Here is a 23,427-nt window from a genome sequence, read left to right on the forward strand (position 1 = left end):
GACGCGCGGGCTTTATACTCCGCGGCTCTGGGAAGGGGGGGCCTTTTCCCGCCCCCAGAAGTCCCGCCCCTCCTGCCGTTGGCCCGGGCGACCTCATGCATATGTAAATATGGAGCAAGCCTTGGGTCCACCCCCTTGCCGCCTCTTTAGGACCTGGCCCGCCTCGTCCCTGCCCCCACCCCAGATATACAGGACTGAAACAGGGTGGGAGGAGGGGGTGCGGGTCCGCCTGGGTGAGGAGAGAGAAAACTCCAGGGAGGCTCAGAGGCAGAGACGGAAGATGGTGGCCCAAGCAGGGAGTTGCAAAGGGACTCAGATATGAAGGTCCTGGAGGCAAACAGGCCAGAATGTGAGAGGAACAGAGAAACAGCTGCAGAGACCGGGACAGACATCAGCAGGGATGCTGGACCAACCAGGAAGGAAGCTAAAACAAGCCACACACAGATGGACATAGCCACCTCAGGCGGGGGAAATCCCTGCTCGCTGTCCCAGACCTCCTACAGGTCCTCAGCGCCTTCCCTTCTCTCTAGGGGGCCGGTAGGAGGGTGTTGCCTAGCTTCCCAACACAGATCTGAAGCCCAGCCACACCACATTCCTGGGTCCCCCCAGCTGGGTCCTAAGACCTCAGGCTTGCTGGGGGGGTTCTGCCTCCCCGCACCCATACCTACAGGCTTGAATTTCCTTCTCCTTTCCATCCCGAAGAGGCCAAGACAGGTTAAACCCAAGTTACACCTGGCTCAGCTGCGGGGGAGGGGAGGGTCCTTATTTCTTGGAAAAGTTCTTCATCTGCTGTCCACACTTGGCTTAGATCCTTGGCCCAGGCCCTCAACATCTCTCCCAACATTCTCCTCCTCACATGGGGTTCCCCGGTCCAGGGCCAGCTTCTTGATGGGCCTACCTGCTTGGCCAGTAAAGGTCTCTGCTCAGAAGTGCTTGGTTTCCCACTGTGCTCTCTCTCTGTTACCTCTCTGTGTTCACCGGCCACTAAAGTTAGTCGATTCACAGCTCCTTTACCTGTCAGTCCTTCCATACTTACCAGAAAGCTGAAGAGAGCAAAAATGTTCATTATTAACTTTTTAAAAAGATCTGTGTGGGCCCAGCACAGTAGCCTAGTGGCTAAAGTCCTCTCCTTGCATGTGCTGGGATCCCATAGGGGAGCCAGTTCATGTGCCTACTGCTCCAGTTCCCATCCAGCTCCCTGCCTGTGGTCTGGGAAGGCAGTAGAGGATGGCCCAAAAGCCTTGGGACCCTGCACCCACGTGGGAGACCCGGAAGAGGCTCCTGGCTTGCTGGCTGCAGATGGCTCAGCTCTAGCCACTTGGAGAGTGAGCCATTGAATGGCAGATATTTCTCTCTTCCCTTTTCTCTGTAAATTTGACTTTCCAATAAAAATAAAATAAATCTTTAAAAAAAAAAGCAAAAGAAACACAGTGTAAGAAGTCAAGAAAAGCTGTGCAAAAAAACATAATATTTCATCTCAATGCTTGCAGCAGCACTGTCTCCCAGCTGCCTGCACTAGAAGCCTAGGCTTTTGATTGTGCAGTGAGTCTCTGGACTCACAGAGCTGGGTCCCATTAAGTCTGCTTTGCTGGAGACTCAATTCATTTTCTCAAAATATAGCTTTCTTTTTTATATATATAAAGATTTATTTATTTTTATCGCAAAGTCAGATATACAGAGGAGAGACAGAGAGCAAGATCTTCCGTCTGATGATTCACTCCCCAAGTGACAGCAACGGCTGGTGCTGAGATGATCCGAAGCCAGGAGTCAGGAACTCCCTCTGGGTCTTCCACGCAAGTACAGGGTTCCAAGCCTTTGGGCTATTCTCTGTTGCTTTCCCAGGCCACGAGTAAGGAGCTCTATGGGAAGTAAAACAGCCAGGACAGGAACTGGTGCCTGTATGAGATGCTGGCACTCACAGAGGATGAGGGGACTAGGGTGGGGGGTGGGGATGGGTTATCCAAATAAGCCATCACACTGGGTCCAGTGCTCTCTATTTTTTTTTTTAAGATTTATTTATTTATTTTTATTGCAATGTCAGATATACTGAGAGAAGGAGACACAGAAAGGAAGATCTTCCATCTGATGATTCACTTCCCAAGTGACTGCAACGGCTGGTGCTGCGCCAATCCAAAATCAGGAGCCAGGAACTTCCTCCATGTCTTCCACGCAGGTGCAGGGTCCCAAGGCTTTGGGTCGTCCTTCCCCAGGCCACAAGCAGGGAGCTGGATGGGAAATGGAGCTGCAGGAATTAGAACCAGCGCCCATATGGGATCCCGGCATTCAAGGCAAGGACTTTCGCCCGTTAGGCCACCGCGCCAGGCCCTCTCTCTTTATGTCTATATGTTTGAAAAGCAGAATGAGAGAGAGAGATCTTCTATCTCTTGTTTCACACACGTCCCCCAGATGCCTGCAACAAGCAGAGCTAGGCCAGGAGCCTAGAACTCCTGCATCCATCACTACTCCACAACATTAGCTCCAGCCTACTTATACCCAGGCAATGCAGAGAGCTGCCACAGATAAAGCCTGGGTGCTGATCAGTACTTAAACACGGATGGTTCCTTCTGCAAGAACCCTCAGGAAAGCGACTTGCTCTTTCCTTCATCAGGCCAGGAGCCTGGAACTGGTCCAGCCTCAGTCTGGAGGGATGAAACCCTGAGCTCTGACCTTAAAACACAGCCTCCACACAGCCTGGGGTTGACCTCCGGATTCCTGGCTCAGTCTCTGCTCCACACCCCTGCTCACTGGGCGGGAAAGAATGAACACCTGCTGCGTGCAGTGATGTTCTGGAATAAGGCGAGATTCCGCTTCTCCCATCCCTGTTGTCTTCTCCTGTGGCATCGGAGGAGAAGTAAGAGGTGAACCTGAGCTAGGGGACATTGGAACAGCCCATGGGGACTTAGGATCAGAGAGTCAGGACAAATCACAGTCTTCATCTGGAACCCAGTCCTCCCTCCAGCATCTGCAAAAAGGAGGAAAGGAGAGAGAGAGAAAGAGAGAGAGAGACTTTCCATTTGTTGCCTCATTCCTCAAATGTCTGCAATATCCAGACCCAGAAGCCAAAAGTCAGGAATAGCCTCTGGGTGCCCCTCCTATGTGGATGGCAGGAGCCCAGGCACCTGAGCCATCAGCTTCTGCCTCTCAGATGCATTAGCAGGCAGATGGAGTGCAAGCAGAAATGGGACTCCAACATGGGATACAGGTGTCCCAAGCAGGGGCTGACCCTCACTGCACCCACTGCTCTGGCTCCTACTGAGCACTTTCTCCAAGCTAAGCACTTGCTGGTCACTGAGCTTACCTACAGGATTTCCTCAAATCTTTACAGCAACTCTGTGGATAGGATAATGTCTCCATTTTGGGACTCCACTGCTGGGTTGTAGCTCTTGCTGGTGAGCATGAGAATCAGGGCTGGGGGCAGGCCTGGTTGGTCAAGGCAACAGCACCTGTCAACGTAAGTGTGAGTTGGGTCTAGCAGTGGGTCAGGCTGAGCTAAGCTTTGGCTCCCATGGGTGTACATGAAAGCAAGATAGGATGTGGGATGGACTGTGCTAGGGTATGGCATATGTTGGCACATGTCAAAACCGAGGCTTTGCATAGGTCTAGTGGTGGTTTTGGGGGGTTTCCCCAACTAGGCCACAAAACCCGCTGGTGTGCATGAAGACAAGGCCTGTGGCAGGCTGGGCTGGACTAGGTTACAGCACCCAACAGTTCATGTGAGAGATGGGGCTGGGGATGGAACCAACCAGGCAGCTGCATCCACTGGTATGTGAGTATGTGTGCCAGCTGGTACGGGTGACAGACAACATCTGACCCTGCACTGTCTGGTGCATGTAAGAATCAAGTCTGAGGTCACCCCAGGCCAAGCTTCTTGGGAGAATCCCCAAGTAGATCACTGAAGTCAAACCCCAGCCACAAGGAAAATTGTGATATATATGGTCTGACTTGGAGTATCTGTATCAGGCCTGGGCCTCATTAGTTGCTAATACCTGTGCAGTGGATAGCAGGCCCAGATGGGGTACATGATACCAGCTCATCTAGGCCAGCAAGGGATGACGATTGCCTCATCAGAGGATGAAAAACAGAACAGGTGGGACCACCCTACTGGCCAAGCTTTGCAACATTTGACGGGGTCTGTGGATGCACTGCAGTGACTTGATCAGCCAATAGAATTCATTTTTTTAAATAGATTTATTTTATTTTTTTATTGGAAAATCAGATATACAGAGAAGAGGAGAGACAGAGAGGAAGATCTTCTGTCCAATGATTCACTCCAAGAGTAGGTGCAATGACCAGATGCGCCAATCTGAAGACAGGAGCCAGGAACTTCTTCCAGGTCTCCCACATGAGTGCAGGGTCCCAAGGCTTTGGGACATCCTTGACTGCTTTCCCAGGCCACAAGCAGAGAGCTGTATGGGTCCTAAAAAACTAAAGTATTTTAAAGTCTCCATTTTGTAGATGAAGAAACTTACAAAGCTCTAGTAATTTGCCAAACTTCACACAGCTAATAACTTGCCTCTTCAATAAGCCTGGTAGCTGGGCCCAGCAGGGTGTCCCAGTGGTTAAACCCTCACCTTGCATGCACCAGGATTCCATATGGGTGCCAATTCATACCGCAGCTGCTCTACTTCCCATCCAGCTCCCTGCTTGGACAGAGTGGCCATCCGTTGTGGCCACTTGGGGAGTGAACCAGTGGACAGAAGATTCTTTTTCTTTCTTTCTTTCTTTCTCTCTCTCTCTTTCTCTCTCTTTCTTTCTTTCTTTCTTTCTTTCTTTCTTTCTTTCTTTCTTTCTCTCTTCCTTCCTTCCTTCCTTCCTTCCTTTCTAGATTTATTTTATTTTCATTACAAAGTCAGATACACAGAGAGAGGAGGAGAGGCAGAGAGGAAGATCTTCCATCCAATGATTCACTCCCCAAGTGACTGCAACGGCTGGTGCTGCGCCGATCCGAAGCCGGGAGCCAGGAACTTCTTCCAGGTCTCCCACATGGGTGCAGGGTCCCAAGGCTTTGGCCCATCCTAGGCTGCTTTCCCAGGCCACAAGCAGGGAGCTGGATGGGAAGCGGAGCTGTCTGGATATGAACTGGTACCCATATGGGATCCTGGCACGTTCAAGGCAAAACTTTAGCTGCTAGGCCACTGTGCTGGGATACAGAGGATTTTTCTATCACTCCTTCCCTCTGTAAATCTGACTTTCCAATAAAAATAAATATAAAGGCTCAGCACCCTTTGGGACACTGCACCTGCATGGCAGACCTGGAGGAAGTTCCTGGCTCCTGGCTTCAGATTGGCGCAGCACCAGCCGTTACGGTCACTTGGGGAGTGAGCCATCAGTTGGTAGATCTTCCTCTCTGTCTCTCCTCCTCCTCTCTGTATATCTGACTTTGTAATAAAAATAGATAAATTGAAAAAAAAAAAAAAAAAAAAAGATGCTGCTTGGGATGCTTCCATCCCGTATCTGAGTTCCTGATTTAAGTCACGGTTATGCTGCAGCCAGATCCGGCTTTCCTATTGATACACTTCCTGAGAGGCAACATGGAGTTGCAGGTTTTTGGCTCCAACCCGGTCCAGTTCCAGCTGTTGGGGGTATTTGGGAATTGAACCTGTAGATGGAAGATCTTTCTCTTTCTCTGTATGTGTGTCTCTGCCACTTTGCCTTTCAAATAAATAAAAATACAGACGGGGTTGGGGGGGAGGGACTGGGGCAGGGCAGCATCATCAGTCCCGTGGCAGGGAATCCTCTTCCAGCCAGTGTCACTTGAGCAGAGATCTGAATAATGAAAAGAAGTCAGTCTGAGGAGGCCTCAAGTGTGAGCCAGTGGGGGTGGGGAGAGAAAGTGCTTGCATTCACCTGGGGGTGGGGGTGGGAGCTGTGTTGTGCTGAGAGCCACCTCGTGACCCTGTGTCCCTGCAGTCTTCCAGGGCCTGGCTTCCTCCCGCCACCCTACCCCTCTCCGGGACACTGTGCCCCCAGCCTCTTTCTCCAGCCTGCCCTAGATTTCAAGATTTCTGATTACCGTCCAGAGCTGTCCACGCTCTTTCATTAAGACTGACTTTGCTCCGATGCAGACTTGCCAGGTCCCCATCAAGGGCCCCAACCATGCCTACCCAATGTCCTCTGCCTTGTCCACATCCCTTCCCCCCAGAGAGAGAAAAAAACTTTCGAGAGCTGGGTACCGTTCTGTGGCCTCCAGGCCCCATCTCCTGCTCATCTCAACCTCTCCCCTGCCTCCTTCCTGTTCTCCCTCTCCCTCTCTCTCCCTCCCTCTCCGTTCCCTCTCTTTTTTTTTTTTTTAAGATTTATTTATTTTTATTACAAAGTCAGATATACACAGAGGAGGAGAGAGAGGAAGATCTTCCGTCCGATGATTCACTCCCCAGGTGACCGCCACAGCCGGTACTGCGCCGATCCAATGCCAGGAACCAGGAACCTCTTCCGGGTCTCCCATGTGGGTGCAGGGTCCCAAGGCTTTGGGCTATCCTCTGCTGCTTCCCAGGCCACAAGCAGAGACCTGGATAGGTAATGGGCAGCCAGGATATGACCAGGTGCACATATAGGATCCCAGCGGATGCAAGGTGAGGATTTCACTAGGCTGTCGCATCAGGCTCACCTCTCCTCTGTGTATTACTTTCTGTTTTTCTTTTTTCTTTTTTTAATTTTATTTTGATGATATGTACATAGTTGATCAGGATTCTAAGGATTGAAGATTAGGGGAAAGTGGGTGAGATCATTGTTTCCAAATTTTCTTTTTCTCTTTCCAGTAACTGGGAGAAGGAGGGAGATAAGAGGAGAAGCCGCACCCAGCCTCCCAACCATCCCAGTATCCAGGAATGTGGCATGGCTACTTGATACCAACCCAGGGACCCGATGTGGAGCATGATTCGAGGGTTCTGCTTAATTAGTTTTGATGGCTGTGAAATGCCGTCAGTCTCACAGATCCAAGGTTCATTGGCTGACACAGTTGACCTTAGAGGTCCATTTGCCCAGATATTTGCTGCCATCACTGGGTTGGGATGGTTATTCAATTTGTTCTGCCCTCCTTTCTCTGCTCTGCTAGCAGATGTCCTCTATAGGCCCCAGTGGACTGCCATATCCTCTGTATGCCTCTGAGCCTGCCACCCGCTGCTCTGTCTTTTCTACTAAGGAGGCCCAGTTCTGACACATGCACGCTACAGGTAGACCACCAATCCTGGACATGACCAATCATGTCCCTACATGCCCCTACCTGTGCCATCCCCTAGACTTCCTGCAGGCCCACACACCAAGCCTCCATAAGCGTGCTGTGCTGGACCCAGTGGGCTTTGCCTAGAGCCATTGGCACCCTGGGGAAGCCCAACTGGACCCCACCAGATGTCCTGCCCCTGGCAACCCCCACATAACTAGAAAAAAAATAGAATAGGTTAGGCGACTATCCTGGTTCACTGGTGTGGTTAACACAGACTTGGCATTAACCAGGTCGAGGATGCTCCCAGCAATGTAACATTCACCTAGGTACAAGGCAGCCTAGGCTGGTGCCCACAGCTGTGTTTTTTACTTTCATGTATCATTTATTTGTTGCTGACAATATGTTAGACACTGTTTTGGGATAGTCCATAGGGTCACTAATGATTTAAAAAAAAAAAAAAAGATTTTTTTTTTTTTGTATTTTGGGGGGTTGGAGTTCAGAGAGAGATCAGGGGAGGGAAGGGAAGGGAAGGAGAGAAAAAGAGAGAGAGAGGGAGGGAGAGTGAGAGAGAGAGAGGATAGGATTTTCCATCTGCTGATTCTCTCGTTAGATGACCAGGAGCTAGGAACTTCATCAGAGTCTCCCATGTGGGTGTCAGTCATCTGCTGCTGCCTTTTGCAGACCATTAGCAGGAGACTGGATTAGAAGTGGATCCACCACAATACTAGTCCCATAATGATTTCTCTCTTTTTTTTTTTAACATATATTTTTATTGCATTTCTTTTTTTTTAAAACTAATTACATTGGGCCCGGCGGCGTGGCCTAGCAGCTAAAGTCCTCACCTTGAAAGCCCCGGGATCCCATATGGGCGCCGGTTCTAATCCCGGCAGCTCCACTTCCCATCCAGCTCCCTGCTTGTGGCCTGGGAAAGCAGTTGAGGACGGCCCAATGCATTGGGACCCTGCACCCGCGTGGGAGACCCAGAAGCATTGGGACCCTGCATCCGAGTGGGAGACCTGGAAGAGGTTCCTGGTTCCTGGCTTCGGATCAGCGCGCATCGGCCCGTTGCGGCTCACTTGGGAAGTGAATCATCAGACGGAAGATCTTCCTCTCTGTCTCTCCTCCTCTGTGTATATCTGGCTGCAATAAAAAAAATGAATAAATCGGGCCCGGCGGCATGGCCTAGCGGCTAAAGTCCTCTCCTTGAAAGCCCCGGGATCCCATATGGGTGCCGGTTCTAATCCCGGCAGCTCCACTTCCCATCCAGCTCGCTGCTTGTGGCCTGGGAAAGCAGTTGAGGACGGCCCAAGGCCTTGGGACCCTGCACCCGCGTGGAAGACCTGGAAGAGGTTCCAGGTTCCTGGCATCGGATTGGCGCGCATCGGCCCGTTGCGGCTCACTTGGGGAGTGTAACATCGGATGGAAGATCTTACTCTCTGTCTCTCCTCCTCTCTGTATATCCGGCTTTCCAATAAGAATAAAATCTTTAAAAAAAAAAAAATGAATAAATCTTAAAAAAAAAAACTAATTACATTGCATTATGTGATACATTTTTTTATGCACTGGGATTCCCCCCGCCCCTCCCAAAGCCCTCCCCCCAAGGCGGATTGCTCCACCTTGTTGCATTTCCATAGTTCAAATTCAGTTGACATTCTTTCATTGGAGGTATTTACCAAACATAGAGTCCAGCATCTTATTGTCCTGATAAGTTCAATGGTTTCTTGGTGAGACCATCTCTGGTCTGAAGGTAGAGCCGGCAGAGTATCATTCCAATCAATTAAAAGTCCCAACATAATATTTCCAACCACCATAATGGTTTCTTTGCATTTTATTTCTATTCATTCTATTTGAGGAAGACAGAGACAGAGATCTCTGATTTTCTGGTTCAGTTCCCAAATACTTGCAACAACCAGGGCTGGGTCAAGCAGAAGCTAGGAGCCTGAAAATTTTTTTAAAATCTTATTTATTTGGGGATGTCACTGTGATTCAATAGCTCGAGGATCCCATGTGGACTCCAGTTTATGTCCTGGCTCCTCCACTTCCCATCAACCTCCCTGCTAATAGCCTTGGGCCCCTCTACCCATGTGGGAGACCTGAATGGGGTTGCTGGTTTCAGATCAGCTCAACTCCAGCCATTGTGGTCATTTCGGGAGTGAATCAGCGGATGGAATATCTTTCTCTTTTTCTCTGCTTCTCTCTGTAAATCTGCCTTTCCAATAAAAATAACTCTTAAAAATTATTTGTTTATTTAAAAAAAAATGTTACAGGGCCCGGCGGCGTGGCCTAGCAGCTAAAGTCCTCTCCTTGATCACACCGGGATCCCATATGGGTGCCGGTTCTAATCCCGGCAGCTCCACTTCCCATCCAGCTCCCTGCTTGTGGCCTGGGAAAGCAGTCGAGGACGGCCCAATGCATTGGGACACTGCACCCACATCGGAGACCTGGAAGAGGTTCCTGGTTCCTGGCTTTGGATCGGCGCAGCACCAGCCCGTTGCAGTCACTTGGGGAGTGAATCATCGGACGGAAAATCTTCCTCTCTGTCTCTCCTCCTCTCTGTACATCTGACTTTGTAATAAAAATAATAAATCTTAAAAAAAAAAAGTTACAGAAAGAGGGAAGGAGAAACACAGAGATTTTCCATCTACTAGTTCACTCTCAAAGTGGTTGACATGGCTGTAGAGCTGGGCTGGTCCGAAACCAGGAGCCAGGAGCTTGTCAGTTTTCCAAGTGAGTATAGTGGCCAAGCACTTGGGTCATCCGCTGCTGTTTCCCCAGTCTATCAGCATGGAGCTCGATCAGAAGTGAAACTGCTAGGACTCAACCTGGTACCCATAAAGGATGCTGGCCCTGTGAATAGCAGCTCAACCCACTATGCCACAGCAACAGCCCCAAATGCAAACATGCTGATAAGGGTTGCAGTTGGCTCAAGCCATGCCCTTGCTGCTACACCACTAGTGATCAATAGGACTTGGAGCAGATTCTGGAGAGCCAAGGTCTCGGGAGAGAGACTGATGAATGGAGGCAGAGATGTTTGTAAAACACCAGGGAATCAGTTTTTATTTAATTTTTTTTTTTATTGAAAAGTCAGATATACAGAGAGGAGGAGAGACAGAGAAAATCTTCCATCCAATGATTCATCCCCCAAGTGACCGCAATGGCTAGAGTTGCACCGACTGAAGCCAGGAGCCAGGAGCCTCTGGGTGTTCCGTGTGGGTACAGGGTCCCAAGGCCCCGGGCTGTCCTTGACAGCCTTCCCAGGCTACAGGCAGGGAGCAGGATGGAAAGTGGAGCAGGTAGGACACGAACCGGCATGGCCCCTTCTACAGTGTTGAGCCTACACCCTTTTCTTTCTTTCTTTATCTTTCTTTCTTTCTTTCTTTCTTTCTTTCTTTCTTTCTTTCTTTCTTTCTTTCTTTTCTTTCTTTCTTTCTTTCTTTCCCTTTTTTTAAAATTTATTTTTATTGGAAAATCAAATCTACAGAGAGGAGGAGAGACAGAGAGGAAGATCTTCCGTCCGATGATTCACTCCCCAAGTGACCGCAACGGCCGGTAGTGCGCCGATCTAAAGCCAGGAGCCAGGAGCCAAGAACTTCCTCCAGGTCTCCCACGTGGGTGCAGGGTCCCAGGGCATTGGGCCATCCTCGACTGCTTTCCCAGGCCACAAGCAGGGAGCTGGATGGGAAGTAGAGCTGCCGGGATTAGAACCGGTGCCCATATGGGATCCTGGGTGCATTCAAGGTGAGAACCTTAACCGCTATGCTATCACGCCGGGCCCAGGAAGACCATTTTAAGAAACTAGGAAGCTTGAGGCCAGCACTGTGGCAGGTTAAGTCATTGCCTATGATGCCACCACCCCATATAGGCACCCCATATAGGCTGCTCTACTTCTGATCCAACACTTGGGAAAGCAGTAGACGATAGCTCAAATCCTTGGGTACCAGTAACCCATGTGGGAGACCTGAATGAAGTTTCAGGCTCCTGGCTTAGGCAAGGCCCAGTCCTGGCTGTTCTATTCATGTGGGAAACAAACCAGCAGATGGAAGATCTCTCTTTGTGTCTCTCCCTCTCTCTCTCATTCTGTGCAACTTTGTCCTTCAAGTAAACCAATCTTAAAATAAAAAAACCAGGGCCCGACGGTGTGGCCTAGCAGCTAAAGTCCTTGCCTTGAACGCGCCGGGATCCCATATGGGTGCCGGTTCTAATCCCGGCAGTTCCACTTCCCATCCAGCTCCCTGCTTGTGGCCTAGGAAAGCAGTCAAGGACAGCCCAAAGCCTTGGGACCCTGCAAGCGCGTGGGAGACCCGGAAGAGGTTCCTGGTTCCTGGCTTCGGATTGGCGCAGTACCGGCAGTGGCGGTCACCTGGGGAGTGAATCATCGGACGGAAGATCTTCCTCTCTATCTCTCCTCCTCTGTGTATATCTGACTTTGTAATAAAAATAAATAAATCTTAAAAAAAAAAAAAAGAAAGAAACCAGAAAGCTGAGAGACACTAAAATTGCCCTGGGACCTTGAGATTGGGTAATAGATGAACAGTTCTTAAGAGAGAGGAGGAATGAGAGGAAGGGGCTGAAACCTGGAGCGCCAAAGGCTCTGTATGTGGCAGGTGGGAGTGCTCAGCTCAGATACAAGGATCCCTAAGTGGGCTGAGAGCTGGGGGGCCACAAGCTAGGGGTTTGGCCAGGAGGGTCTCCCAGCAACTGGGGGCTGAGGCAAGAGGGGTCGCAGAGCAGAGCTGGGTTCCCAGAGGCCCAGGTCTGAGGGTCAGCTCACACTGCCTTTCAAGGCACGGATACTCCTGGGTGTATTGGTCCCAGCAAAGCACATGAGCACCCAGCAAGTAGACAGACTAGGAAAGAGGCAGCCTTCTCCTGGTGCTCTCCTCCCCTCTTCCTCCCTGCCTCCACCCCTGTCCCAGAACCCCTGCCCCCATCTCATGACCCTCTCACGCCCCCTGCCGTTCCTTCCCTGGGCAGCAGTCACCAGTCCATCCAAGGACTAGAATGAATCTGGGAACAAAATCCCATCTCTCCCCTTCCTACTGATTGCTCTAGATCATTCTGGAGACTCAGTGGGAACAGGCACAGGGCAAGGAGGTGGGCTCCAGGTCACTATACAGTGACCCCCATCCGTTGTGTGTGTGTCTGCAGATGCTGATGGGGAGGGGGAACTTCAGCCCAGGGAGTCGAGGCCCTTCTGGCCTCCTCCGCTTGACATCCTTCTCTCTACTCTTTCCTCTGTTCTCCTGAACGCAGCCAGTTACCCACCCCTCAGTGAGTATATGACGTCAGCTGGCCTCCCCCACGGGACTGGGAGCAGCAAGAGGGGAGAAGTTGGGGACTGCTCATCCATCCGTCTCAGTGCATGGCACAGTGCCCAGTAGAAACTCTACAAGAAGCGATTGAATGATTTGCAAGGGGATGGATTTAATAGGAAGTGTCAGTGCCATTGCCTGGGCTCGAGGGACAGCTGTGACTCCAGAGGTCGTAGCTTCTATTCAGGGCCCGGTCCATGTCCAGCTTCTGGCCTTGGGCCCAAAGGCCGGCCAAACAGAAGGAGGCCAAAGAGTCCTCTCCTAGAGGGAGGTGGCAAAGGTGGCATTACGGCAGGAAGGGGGCAGGGAGGGGTCCAACAATCCCTTCCCCCCAGCCCAATCCCTCTTGCGCCCTTTTCTTCCCTCCTAGTGTCCTTCCTTCCCTCCCTCCCCCACCCCCAGCCTTCAGCTGCTCCCTCACGATATACTAAGGAACTTGAACATCCTGGTTCCTTACCTGGTAAGGCTCCTAGGAAAAGACGCCCCTGAGGCTGGGCCCAGAGGTTGAGCATAGGTTCTAGGCCCAGGGGAGATAGAGAAAGGACCTTCTTCTCCAAACCCTGGCTCAAGACGGCCGAGGACAAATTCAGTGTCAGTTGTAGAGGCAATCCCCAAGCCAGCGGCAGATCCAACCCTGGCTCCAACCCGGAAGATAGCATCACCTTCTGCAGAGGGTGTGGGGCAGGGACGGGGTAAGACGAAAGAGTGAGCCCCATGTTTACCTACTCTTCCCACTTAAACCCTGCCCCAAGGCCCAGCGCAATGACTCAAGTGGTTAGTTCTCCACCTCCAAGCACAGGGATCTCATTTGGGCCCTGGGGTTCGTGTCCAGGCTGTTCTACTTCCCATCCAGCTCCCTGCTTATGGCCTAGGAAAGTAGTGGAGGATGACCCAAATCCTTGGGACTCTGCACCCACATAAAAAAAAAAAAAACAGAAGAAGCTCCTGGCTTTAGATTTGCTCAGCTTTGGTCATGATGGCCACTTGGGGAGTGAACCAATGAATGGAAGATCTTTCTCTGTCTCTCCTTTTCTCTGTAAATCTGCCTTTCCAATATAATTACATAAATGCATCTTTTAAAATATCCTGGCCCAATTTCACCTTCTATGAAATCACCCCAAACCCCGACCTAGACAAAATTCACTTATTTGCTGTGGCAGCTTCCAGCAATGTCCCCGGCACCACCCCCACCCACCCTGAAGCCTGCGTAATGTTGACACTTTTGAGCCTGTTGTTCCCAGGTATCACACAACCCAAGCAGGGCCTCCCTCTCTTTACTTGGTCACGGAGGCGGAGGCTGAGCCAAGAAGGATTCTCTGGTGTCCCAAGGGCAAGGAGGTGGCCTGAGTCCCGGGTTGGCTTGAGTTCCAGCACCACAGAGAAGGCCCAGGGCTCTGCACAGGGCTGGGGAAGATCTAAGGAGAGACATGATCCTGCTGTGCTGTCTCCAGCTGGGGGCAGGGAGGAAGTGGGGAAGGTGGTGGCTTCGTGGAGGGAGGGGGCAGGCGGCAGAGGGAGACAGGGGAAGGTGGAGCCTGCCAGGCAGGCAGAGGGGTCTACCTTGGAGACTGAACTCAGCGCGAGTCCCTGGAGGGAAGAACGTCCCGGGCTGCAAGTCTGTGTCACAGCTTCTGCCGCTGCGATGGGCCGAGGCTGAGATCTGGGCCTGTGGGTCCAGCCAAGTACTCCGGCGCAGGCAGCCATCCAGGGCAGGGACCAGCTGACCGGGATGAGGATGAGGGAAGATACAGTGATGTACTGTGATGCTAGAAGCACGACATTGGAGTCCCAGGCCGAGCCCTCTGCTCCCACGTTAATTCCCTTACCCCATTAGGATCAGGCTTTTGGTAGCCCCACCCCTACCCCCCAAAGCAGAAGAGATTCCCACAGCCACCTACCCCAGCGCTGCTTTACCCAGCTTGGGCCAACTTCCGGCCCCTGGGGATGTATTTACCGGTAAACGCAAGATGGAAAGAGGGAACAGCAGCCCCCCAATGGCCAGCCGCATGATATGCTGGGACTTGTTGTGCAGGGACCCAGAAATCTGGCTCAGCCTCAGCACCTCCTCCCCATCCACGTCCAGTAGCAATGAGTCGCCCTTGATCTTCAAGTCCACCTGCAGGAAGGCGGAAAGGGGCAGAACCACAGTTTTCCTGCAGAGAACAAGCCCTGGAGACTGAGCCTTCCAAATCCACCTCAGAAAACAAACAGGGACACACACAATTACTTCAGGAGGGGGTGAGAAATTCTGCATTTGCAGAATAAAAAGAAGCAGAGCAGTGGCACTGAAGGGGCGTCCCATTTCTGTTCTCTGTCCTCAGAGCAGTGCAGGCTCACCTGATGCCACCTGCCGTCATTCAGCGGGGGTCCTGCGCCCACCGTCAGCTGGGCCCAGGGATTGTGCATTTGGATCTCAGGCCTGCCAGCCCGAAGTCCCAGCATGAACCAGTCATCTTCCACGTTGGCGTCACCATAGAAGATCACTCCCTCTGGATCCCACGTTTGAAGCTCGAAGGAGGAAGAGACCCTGCAAGGACACAGAAGGGGAGATTCTGTGTGTGTGTGTGGTGAGTGTGTGTGTTAGAGAGAGAGAGAGCGAGCGAGCTGCTGGAGAGAAGATTGGGAGAAAGGTTCAAGAGGCTGGGCAGATCCCTTACTTGGTAAGCTTGGTGACATCAAAAGTCAGGACCAGGAGGGGCTCTTGTCCTGGGCTACTGCTGAGGCGCACAGCGGAAGGGTCCTCAGCACTCTATCAGAGAGAATAAACTGGATAAAGGACGCGCCTGAGACAGGCCAAGGGGAAAAGGGAGAAGGGCAGAGTCAAAGTGCAGCATGCTGAAACCCCAAGCAGGACCAGTGAGCCCTGGACCCCGGCTGGCTTGTGCACCTGGTTGGACAGAATGTGTCCCAGGACCAGTGGCAGGTGGGTATGAGGTGTCGGTGGCAATGGCGGTGGCGGTAGCAGCAACAGCAGCGACAGCAGCAGCCCACGCAGGATGGCCCATGGGCCTCTGTTCTCCATAATCAGCCGGACTGCAAATCTGGCTCATGCAGCTCTGGGGCGAAATGAATCTGTGGGGACTGGCAGCCTTGCCAGCCAAACGGTGATGGAGGGTTAAAGGTTGCCGCCCAGTGGGGGAGGAGGGGGAGGGGAAGAGAGGCAGGGCCAGTGACCCAGCGGCCCCTCTGAGGACAACAGGGGTGAGGGACACTGCAGTTGCCACCCCTCGCTGCCAACAGAGCGGGCTGAGCGTCCCGGGTGAAGCCACCTCACTCCCTCCTCCTCCACAGCTTGCTGTCCCAGGCTCTCACGGCTCACGCCCACCTGCTCTCCATCTCCATCCATCAGGATGAGCCATGGGAACTGCACAGTCTGGTATGAGCTGACCTTGAACAAGTCACTTGACCTTTTGCTCCCAGTCCTAGAGCAAAATAATCCCTCCCGCATAGGGTGCAGGGTTGCTGCGAGAGACAGTTAATGCAGATACGGCAGGCCGAGAACCCACTATCTGCTCTGAGCAACTCCCCCGTGTTTTCCCAGGACTCAGAGGCCTCTGGCACAAGAAGCCATTGTGTGATTTAGTGGATACCAAGAAGGAGCCGATCCCCAACCACTACCACCCCACTCGCAATTATCTTGCCTTTCCGTTTACCGCAGGACCTGACCCGTGTGCCAGCAGACCAACCCATTTTAAAATGCAAGGAATGTCGAAGTCACACTTGTAGTCACGGGGTGTGTGTGTGAGGGGAGTCGAGGGATCTGAAAGTCTTGGGGCTCCCCGTCCACCTCCCCGTTTCCAATCCCAGAGTCTGGGTGAGCGAACACGGAGGATGAACTCGCCAACCCTGCACACTCCCATGAAAGAGGTACGAGACGACTGTGACTTCCGGCGAGTGTAGTGTCTCTCCGGAGAGGCGGGAAATGTTTCGGGAACAACAGCCAGGCATGCCCGGCCACTCCAGCCTTGACCCCGCATGGCGGGTGGCCAGTCACAAGACTCGGCGTCCAGGGGCGGGGCTGGCGCGAGGCCGCGCCCACAGCGAGCTGATTGGCTGGCGGGTGAGCCTTGGGGGAGGGCTGATGGGAGCGAGGACCACCTAGCTCTCTCCCCTGAGCCCCTGCTCGGCTTGGGGGTGGGGAGCAGGAGGTGCTGAGGCGACCCCTGCTCGGTTTCCCCGCCCGCGACACACCCCGCCGCCCCTGCTTTCCTCAGGCTTTTCGGGATCCGAGTGTGTAGGCCCTGGGCAGGCGCCCTGCGAAACGGAAGTAGGGGAGTCGTGGACTTTGTTTCCAGACAGTAGGGAGCAGGATGGCCTCCGTGCGGATCCGAAAGGCCAAGGCGGGAGACTGTGGAGAGATCCTGAGGCTAATTCGGGTGAAAGCTGCGGTGCCGCGGGGGAAAGTCGGAGGCGGGGTGGGGGTCTCGAGAGTGGGGCGCGCCCTGGAACCTGGCTGCTCATCTCCTCTTGGGTCCTTCTGCCCTAGGAGCTCGCTGAGTTCGAGAAACTGTCGGATCAAGTGAAGATCAGTGAAGAAGGTGGGGGTCCTTTTGGAGGCTGTGGGAGGCGGGAGGGCCACAGCTCTGGGCTAGGCGTACACGCAGGTCGTCTCATGATGTCTCTGTGTCATTCCTCCAATCTCCGCAGCTCTGAGGGCAGATGGCTTTGGAGAGAATGCTTTCTATCACTGTCTGGTAGCAGAGCTTCCTCCAGCGCCAGGGGAGCAGCCCGGTAAGAGCAGGTGTGCAGGTGTGCCTATCCCGCCAGGTGCCTTGGCCCTTTAGCCCTTATGCCTCCTCTCTGCCTCTCTCAGGGCCCTGCATAGTGGGCTATGGGCTGTACTACTTCATATACAGCACCTGGAAGGGTCGCAATGTCTACTTGGAAGACATCTACGTGAAGCCGCAATACCGAGGTGGGGGCAAGGGGGCCCCTCGTCCCAGCCTGGGGTGGTTTGGCATCCTCTTCAGCTCCATCACTCTTTTTACTTCTTTCTCTCCGCAACAGGCCAGGGGATTGGTACCAAAATAATCCAAAAGGTGGCTGAGGTGAGGAGAAGGTGTGATGTGCTTACCAGGAAGCTTGTTGAAAAAGCCAGAGTGAATGGGGAGGGGTGGTCCTTGGGTTGCATAAGGGAAAAGAAAAAGAAATGCTCTCCCTCCATGAGCCCCAGGGAAGTGAGAATTGACTCTCTCTTGCTCTCTCTCTCTCACACAGGTGGCCCTGGACAAGGGCTGCTCCCAGTTCCGCCTGGCAGTCTTGGACTGGAACAAAAAGGCCATGGACTTGTACAAGGCCCTGGGAGCCCAGGACCTGACTGCAGCAGAGGGCTGGCGAGCCTTCCGCTTCGAAGGAGAGGCGATGAGGATGTTGGCAGGGAGGTGACACTGTCTCTCGGGGTTCTCTCTCCACTGCAGCCTCTCTCTCCTCCATGAACTCCAGCACTCCTCAGAGACACCTCCCTGGAAGGGAAGGCTGCCAGGGACATATTCTCAAAGTACCATAAGAGCAGGATTGAGCAAGGATGTGGGACTTCTCCTCCTTGTTGGGTGAACAATAAATGAGACTTGCCCTGACTTGACCCGCGTTCGGACTTGATGGGATGATAAGCTGTCGCCACCTTAAGACCCTTACTGAATATTCTGGGCAGTGGATGCTCCCCTGGGGGGAGAGGTGGGCCCACGGTGACCATCATCCACAATTTGCCAGTGTCTCAGTTCTGGCCTTGTGGAACTGGGATAAAAGAAGAACGGGTGAAAGCTTGACATATCACCTTTCTCATGTGCGGGAACCAAACGAAGGCGTGTGGGTTAGGCTGCCCCAGATCTGAGTCAGAGGCAGGCCCAGGACTCCACTGACAGAACAGACTGCCACCTGCTGTTGACATTTCAAGGGGCACTGGAAAGGACAGTTCCCCAGCTTGTAACAACCAGTTCAGCTAGCTGGTTCTTTTACTTTTATTTTATTTATTAATTTTTTTAAAGACTTATTTTAATTTCATTGCAAAGTCAGATATTACAGAGAGGAGGAGAGAGAGAGAGGAAGATCTTCCGTCCGATGATTCACTCCTCACGTTACTGCAACGGCCGATGCTGCGCCAATCCAAAGCCAGGAACCAGGAACTTTTTCCAGGTCTCTCACACGGGTGCAGGATCCCAAAGCTTTGGGCTGTCCTCGACTGCTTTTCCAGGCCACAAGCAGGGAGCTGGATGGGAAGTGGGGCCACCGGAATCAGAACCGGCGCCCATATGGGATCCTGGCGCATTCAAGGCAAGAACTTTAGCCTCTAGGCCGCCGCGCCTGGTCCCTGGTTTTTTTCTTTTAAAAAAGGCAAGGTTGGGCCCAGTGCAATGGCTCAATGGCTAAATTCTCACTTTGTAAGCACCAGGACACCATATGGTTCATGTCCCAGCTGTTCCACTTCCCTTCCAGCTCCCTGCACTTCCCTTATAGCTCCCTGCTTATGGCCTGGGAAAACTAGAGAATGGCCCAAAACCTTGGGACCCTGCATCCACATGGGAAACATGGAAGAAGCTCCCAGCTCCTGGCTTCAGATTGGCTCAGCTCCAGCCATTGCAGCCACTTGGGGAATGAACCAGCGGACAAAAGATCTTTCTCTGTTTTTCCTTCTCTCCATAAATTTGATCTGACTTTCCAATTAAAAAAAAATCACAGAATTGTGGGCCGTGCACAATGTCTTAACTAGCTGATCTTCCACCTCCAAGCATTGGGATCCATTATGGGTGCCAGTTTATGTCACCACTGCTCCACTTCCCATCCAGCTCCCTGTTTGTGGTCTGGGAAAGCAGTGGAGAATGGCCCAAAGCCTTGGGACCCTGCACACAAGTGGGAGACCTGGAGGAAGTTCCTGGCTCTCAGCTTCAGCCCTTGTGGCCACTGGAATGTGAATCAGCAGACAGAAGATTTTCCTCTCTGTTTCTCCTCTCTGTAAATCTGCCTTTCCAATAAAAATAAATGAATCTTTCAAAAAAAAGTCACAGTTTTTTTATTTGGTCCCATATGCCTTCCAAAAGAGTCAAGTTCAGCAACACTAAAACCTTTAAGACTAAAGACACAAGGTGGGAAACCGGTCCATTTTCCACCTTTTTTTTTTTTTTTTTAAGATTTATTTGTTTTTACTGGAAAGGCAAATCATTTACAAGGAGAAGGTGAGACAGGAAAAGGAAAGACAGGCTGAAAGATCTTCTGTCCACTGGTTCACTTCCCAAACAGCTGTAGCAGCTGGTGCTGAAACCAGAAGCCAGGAGCTTCTCCTGGGTCTACTATGTGGGTACAGGGTCCCAAGGCCATCTGTATATCTGTATATCTGACTTTGCAATAAAAAACAAATAAATCTTTTTTTTAAGTGAAGAAATGAGGGCCCAGCCTCATGGCCTAGAGGCTTAAGTCCTCGCCTTGAACGCACCAGGATCCCATATGGGCACTGGTTCTAATCCCGGCAGCTCCGCTTCCCATCCAGCTCCCTGATTGTGGCCTGGACAAGCAGTTGAGGACAGCCCAAAGCCTTGGGACCCTGCACCTGAGTGGGAGACCTGGAAGAGGTTCCTGGCTCCTGGCTTTGGATCGGCGCAGCACTGGCCGTTGCAGTAACGTGGGGAGTGAATCATCGGACGGAAGATCTTCCTCTCTGTCTCTCCTCCTCTCTGTATATCTGACTTTGCAATAAAAATAAATAAATCTTAACAAACAAACAAACAAACAGATATACAGAGAGGAGCAGAGACAGAGAGGAAGATCTTTCGTCTGATGGTTCACTCCCCAGGCAGCTGCAACAGCTGGAGCTGAGCCAACCTGAAGCCAGGAACCAGGTCTCCCTCACGGGTGCAGGGTCCCAAGGTTTTGGGATGTCCTCGACTGCTTTCGCAAGTCATAAGCAGGGAGTTGGGTGAGAAGTGGGGCAGCTGGGGTTAGAACTGGTGCCCTTATGGGATCCTGGCATGTTCAAGGAGAGGACTTTAACCATTAGGCTACTGCGCCATGCCCGAGGCCCAGTTCTGATACACACACTCTGTGGTGAGACCACGGATCCTGTAATTTTCCTCAGTGTTGGAGTTTTGTGTTCAGTGGTCTAGTTGGGGGAGACCCCAAAGAATCCTTACAAGGGGTGACCCTAAACCTGACTCCTATGTATGCTAGCCAGTGTGGGGCCTGGCTCAGTCTGTCAGTCACATTAGCTTACACAAACACTGGTGGTTGCAGTCACCTGATCAGTTCTTTCTCCAGCCCCATCTCTACACAAAGCAATGGATGCTGTGGCCCAGTCCAACTCTTTACCTCACACTCAGCCCTCAGGCACACCAGCAGAAACTGCAGCCTAATTGGAGCAGTCCCCTATAACTCCCCCAGGCCCCGGTTCCTGTGCATGCCAGTATGTGCAGCAGACTGGTCTGGTCTGTCCTGTATTCCATTTGGCTCTCATACAAATCAATGGGTGCTGCAGCCTAGCTCAGCCTGACTCACCCCACTGTCCAGGTGGGGGTGCTGTCACCTGTGCAGCCAGGTCCACCCCAGCCCTGGTTCATGCTCACTGGGGGGAGCTGTAGCCCATCAGAGGGGTGCCTACATTTCCCTTATTAGGCCCACTCATAACCCCAGATCTTCCTTTTTAAGATTTATTTATTATGAGATTTATTTATTATTTTAATTGGAAAGGCAGATCTACAGAGAGTAGGAGAGACAAAAAGAAAGATCTTCCATCTTCTCATTCACTCCCAAAGCAGCTACAGTGGCTGGAGCTAAGCTGATCAGGATACAGGAGTGTCCCCCAGGTCTCCCATGCAGGTGCAGAGTCCCAAGCCTTTGGACCATCCTCCACAGTTTTCCCAGGCAACAGTCAGGGAGCTGGAAGGGAAGTGGAGCAGACAGGGCACAAACCAGTACCCATATTTAAACCACTAGGCTATCCTGTCGGGTCCAGCTCCTGATCTTGCACTCTGTAGGTATTACTGCATTCTACTCCGACAGGACCTAACCCTAGTCCCAGAACCGGCCAGCTGTAGCAAAGCCTGACCAACTGCACTTATTCTGGCTCATGTATGCACCAGTGGATACATTCGCTTAGCCTAGTCTGGCTTTCCCCAAACCCAGCTCACATGCAGGCCAATGTATTTTGTAGTCCTGTCCAGCCAGGTCTGCCCCAAGTCCCAGCTCTCTTGCACCAGCAGGAGCAGTGACCCAGCAGGGGAGCCACCACAGTCCCCCTCCTGGGCTTGCCAGCCCCACCAGTGTGACATGTGCTGGTGGATGCTGTGCTGCAGCCTGGCATTGTTTGCCTTACGTCAGCATTCAGTGATGGGTGCTGCACCCTGGCTCAGCCCAGCCTGCCCCCAGGTCCAGCTCATGCTGGTGGGTCGGCTGCCTAGCCCAGCCTAGACAGCCCCCAGTACCAGCCCTAAAGTGAACCTGACCCATCCCACACCTCATCCTGGTTCTCACATCTGCCAATGGGTGCTATGAAATAGCCCAGCATGGCCCACCCCCAGATCTGAATCGCACAAATGCCAGGTATTGTAACCTGGATTGTCTGGGATGCTCCCAGCCTTGGTTCTTTCTCTCACCTGCAGGGACTGCGTCCTGACAGAGGAGTTCCTCAAGTTCATCTATCAGGTTAGCTCCCAGTGGCAGATCTCATGCTCACTGGAGGATTCTTGGCCCAGGCTGACTTAGTTCACTTCCTGTTCTGGTAGGTACAGTGGCTTTGCCCGACTGGGCCCCCATTGGTTTTTTTTTTTTTTTTTTTAAGATTGCTTTCTTTTTTAAAAAAGATTTATTTATTTTTATTTCAAAGTCAGATATACAGAGAGGAAGAGAGATAGGAAGATCTTCTGTCCGATGATTCACTCCCCAAGTGATCCGCAACAGCCGGTGCTGCTCCAGTCCGAAGCCAGGAACCAGGAACTTCTTCTGGGTCTCCCACGCGGGTGCAGGGTCCCAAAGCTTTGAGCTGTCCTCGACTGCTTTCCCAGGCCACAAGCAGGGAGCTGGATGGGAAGTGAAGCTGCCGGGATCAGAACCGGTGCCCATATGGGATCCTGCCGCATTCAAGGTGAGGACTTTAGCCTCTAGGCCACCACGCCAGACCCTATTTATTTCTGTTTTATTGGAAAGTCAGATTTACAGAGAGGAGAGGCAGGATCTTCTATTCACTGGTTCACTCCCTAGGCACCCACAATGGCTAGACCAGAGCTGAGCCGATCCGAAGCCAGGAGCCAGGAGCTTCCTTAGGGCCTCCCACGTGGGTGCAGGGGCTCAACACTTTGTGCCATCCTCTACTGCTTTGCCAGGCCACAAGCAGGGAGCTGTATGGGAAGGGGGGGCCACCGGGATTAGAAGCAGGGCCTATATGGGATCCCGGGCTGCATTCAAGGCGAGGACTTGAGCCACTAGGCTATTGGCTCGGCACTTTATTGTTTAAATATTTATTTAATTGGAAGTCAGAGTTACAGAGAGGGAAATACAGAGAGACAGAGATCCATCTGCTGTATCATTCCCCAGATGGCTGTGATGACCGTGCCAGGACAGGCCAAGTCCAGGAGACAGGAGCTTTCTCCCTGGTTCCTGTACTGGTGGCAGGAGTCCAAGTACTTGAACCATCCTCTTATGCTTTCCCAGGCACATCATCAGGGAGCCAGATCAGTTAGTGGAGCAACTAGGAATTAACAGTGTTAAAAAAAAAAAAAGTAAAAAAATTCTGTTTTGGACTGGGCTCAGTAGCCTAGTGGCTAAAGTCCTCGCCTTGCATATGCTGAGATCTTGTGTAGGCGCCAGTTCATGTCCCGGAGAGACATGGATGGGAGACCTGGAAGAGGCTCTGGGCTCCTGGCTTTGAACTGGCTCAACTCCAGCCATTGTGGCCACTTGGGGAGTCAATCAGCGGATGGAAGATCTTCCTCTCTGTCTCTCCTCCTCCTCTCTGTGTATCTGACTTTCCAA

The 23,427-nt window shown here is 52.2% G+C and overlaps 2 protein-coding genes across 4 annotated transcripts; one reads left to right on the top strand and one right to left on the bottom strand.

Moving 5' to 3' along the window:
- Positions 1-12,566: 12,566 nt before the first annotated feature.
- SHBG (sex hormone binding globulin) lies at positions 12,567-15,731 on the bottom strand. Of its 2 annotated transcripts, none has more exons than XM_058675461.1 (8): positions 15,344-15,731; positions 15,132-15,223; positions 14,812-15,001; positions 14,429-14,590; positions 14,035-14,194; positions 13,753-13,889; positions 12,932-13,139; positions 12,567-12,735 (listed from the first exon to the last, which is right to left on the bottom strand). In XM_058675461.1, the coding sequence occupies exons 1-8, from the start codon at positions 15,494-15,496 to the stop codon at positions 12,587-12,589; spliced, it is 1,251 nt and encodes a 416-aa protein (XP_058531444.1). In that variant the 5' UTR covers positions 15,497-15,731; the 3' UTR covers positions 12,567-12,586. The 2 variants fall into 2 exon arrangements, with proteins under 2 accessions (XP_058531444.1, XP_004594965.1); XM_004594908.3 differs by having other exon boundaries at positions 15,362-15,730.
- Positions 15,732-16,416: 685 nt separating this feature from the next.
- On the top strand, positions 16,417-18,055 carry SAT2 (spermidine/spermine N1-acetyltransferase family member 2). Of its 2 annotated transcripts, XM_004594784.3 has the most exons (7): positions 16,417-16,534; positions 16,689-16,850; positions 16,961-17,012; positions 17,122-17,205; positions 17,288-17,389; positions 17,482-17,522; positions 17,692-18,055. In XM_004594784.3, the coding sequence occupies exons 2-7, from the start codon at positions 16,785-16,787 to the stop codon at positions 17,857-17,859; spliced, it is 513 nt and encodes a 170-aa protein (XP_004594841.2). In that variant the 5' UTR covers positions 16,417-16,534; positions 16,689-16,784; the 3' UTR covers positions 17,860-18,055. The 2 variants fall into 2 exon arrangements, with proteins under 2 accessions (XP_004594841.2, XP_058531445.1); XM_058675462.1 differs by lacking the exons at positions 16,417-16,534; positions 17,288-17,389 and having other exon boundaries at positions 16,598-16,850; positions 17,122-17,223.
- The last annotated feature ends 5,372 nt before the right edge of the window (positions 18,056-23,427 follow it).

This window comes from Ochotona princeps, chromosome 17 (genome assembly GCF_030435755.1).
Source record: "Ochotona princeps isolate mOchPri1 chromosome 17, mOchPri1.hap1, whole genome shotgun sequence".
Lineage (NCBI taxonomy): Eukaryota > Metazoa > Chordata > Mammalia > Lagomorpha > Ochotonidae > Ochotona > Ochotona princeps.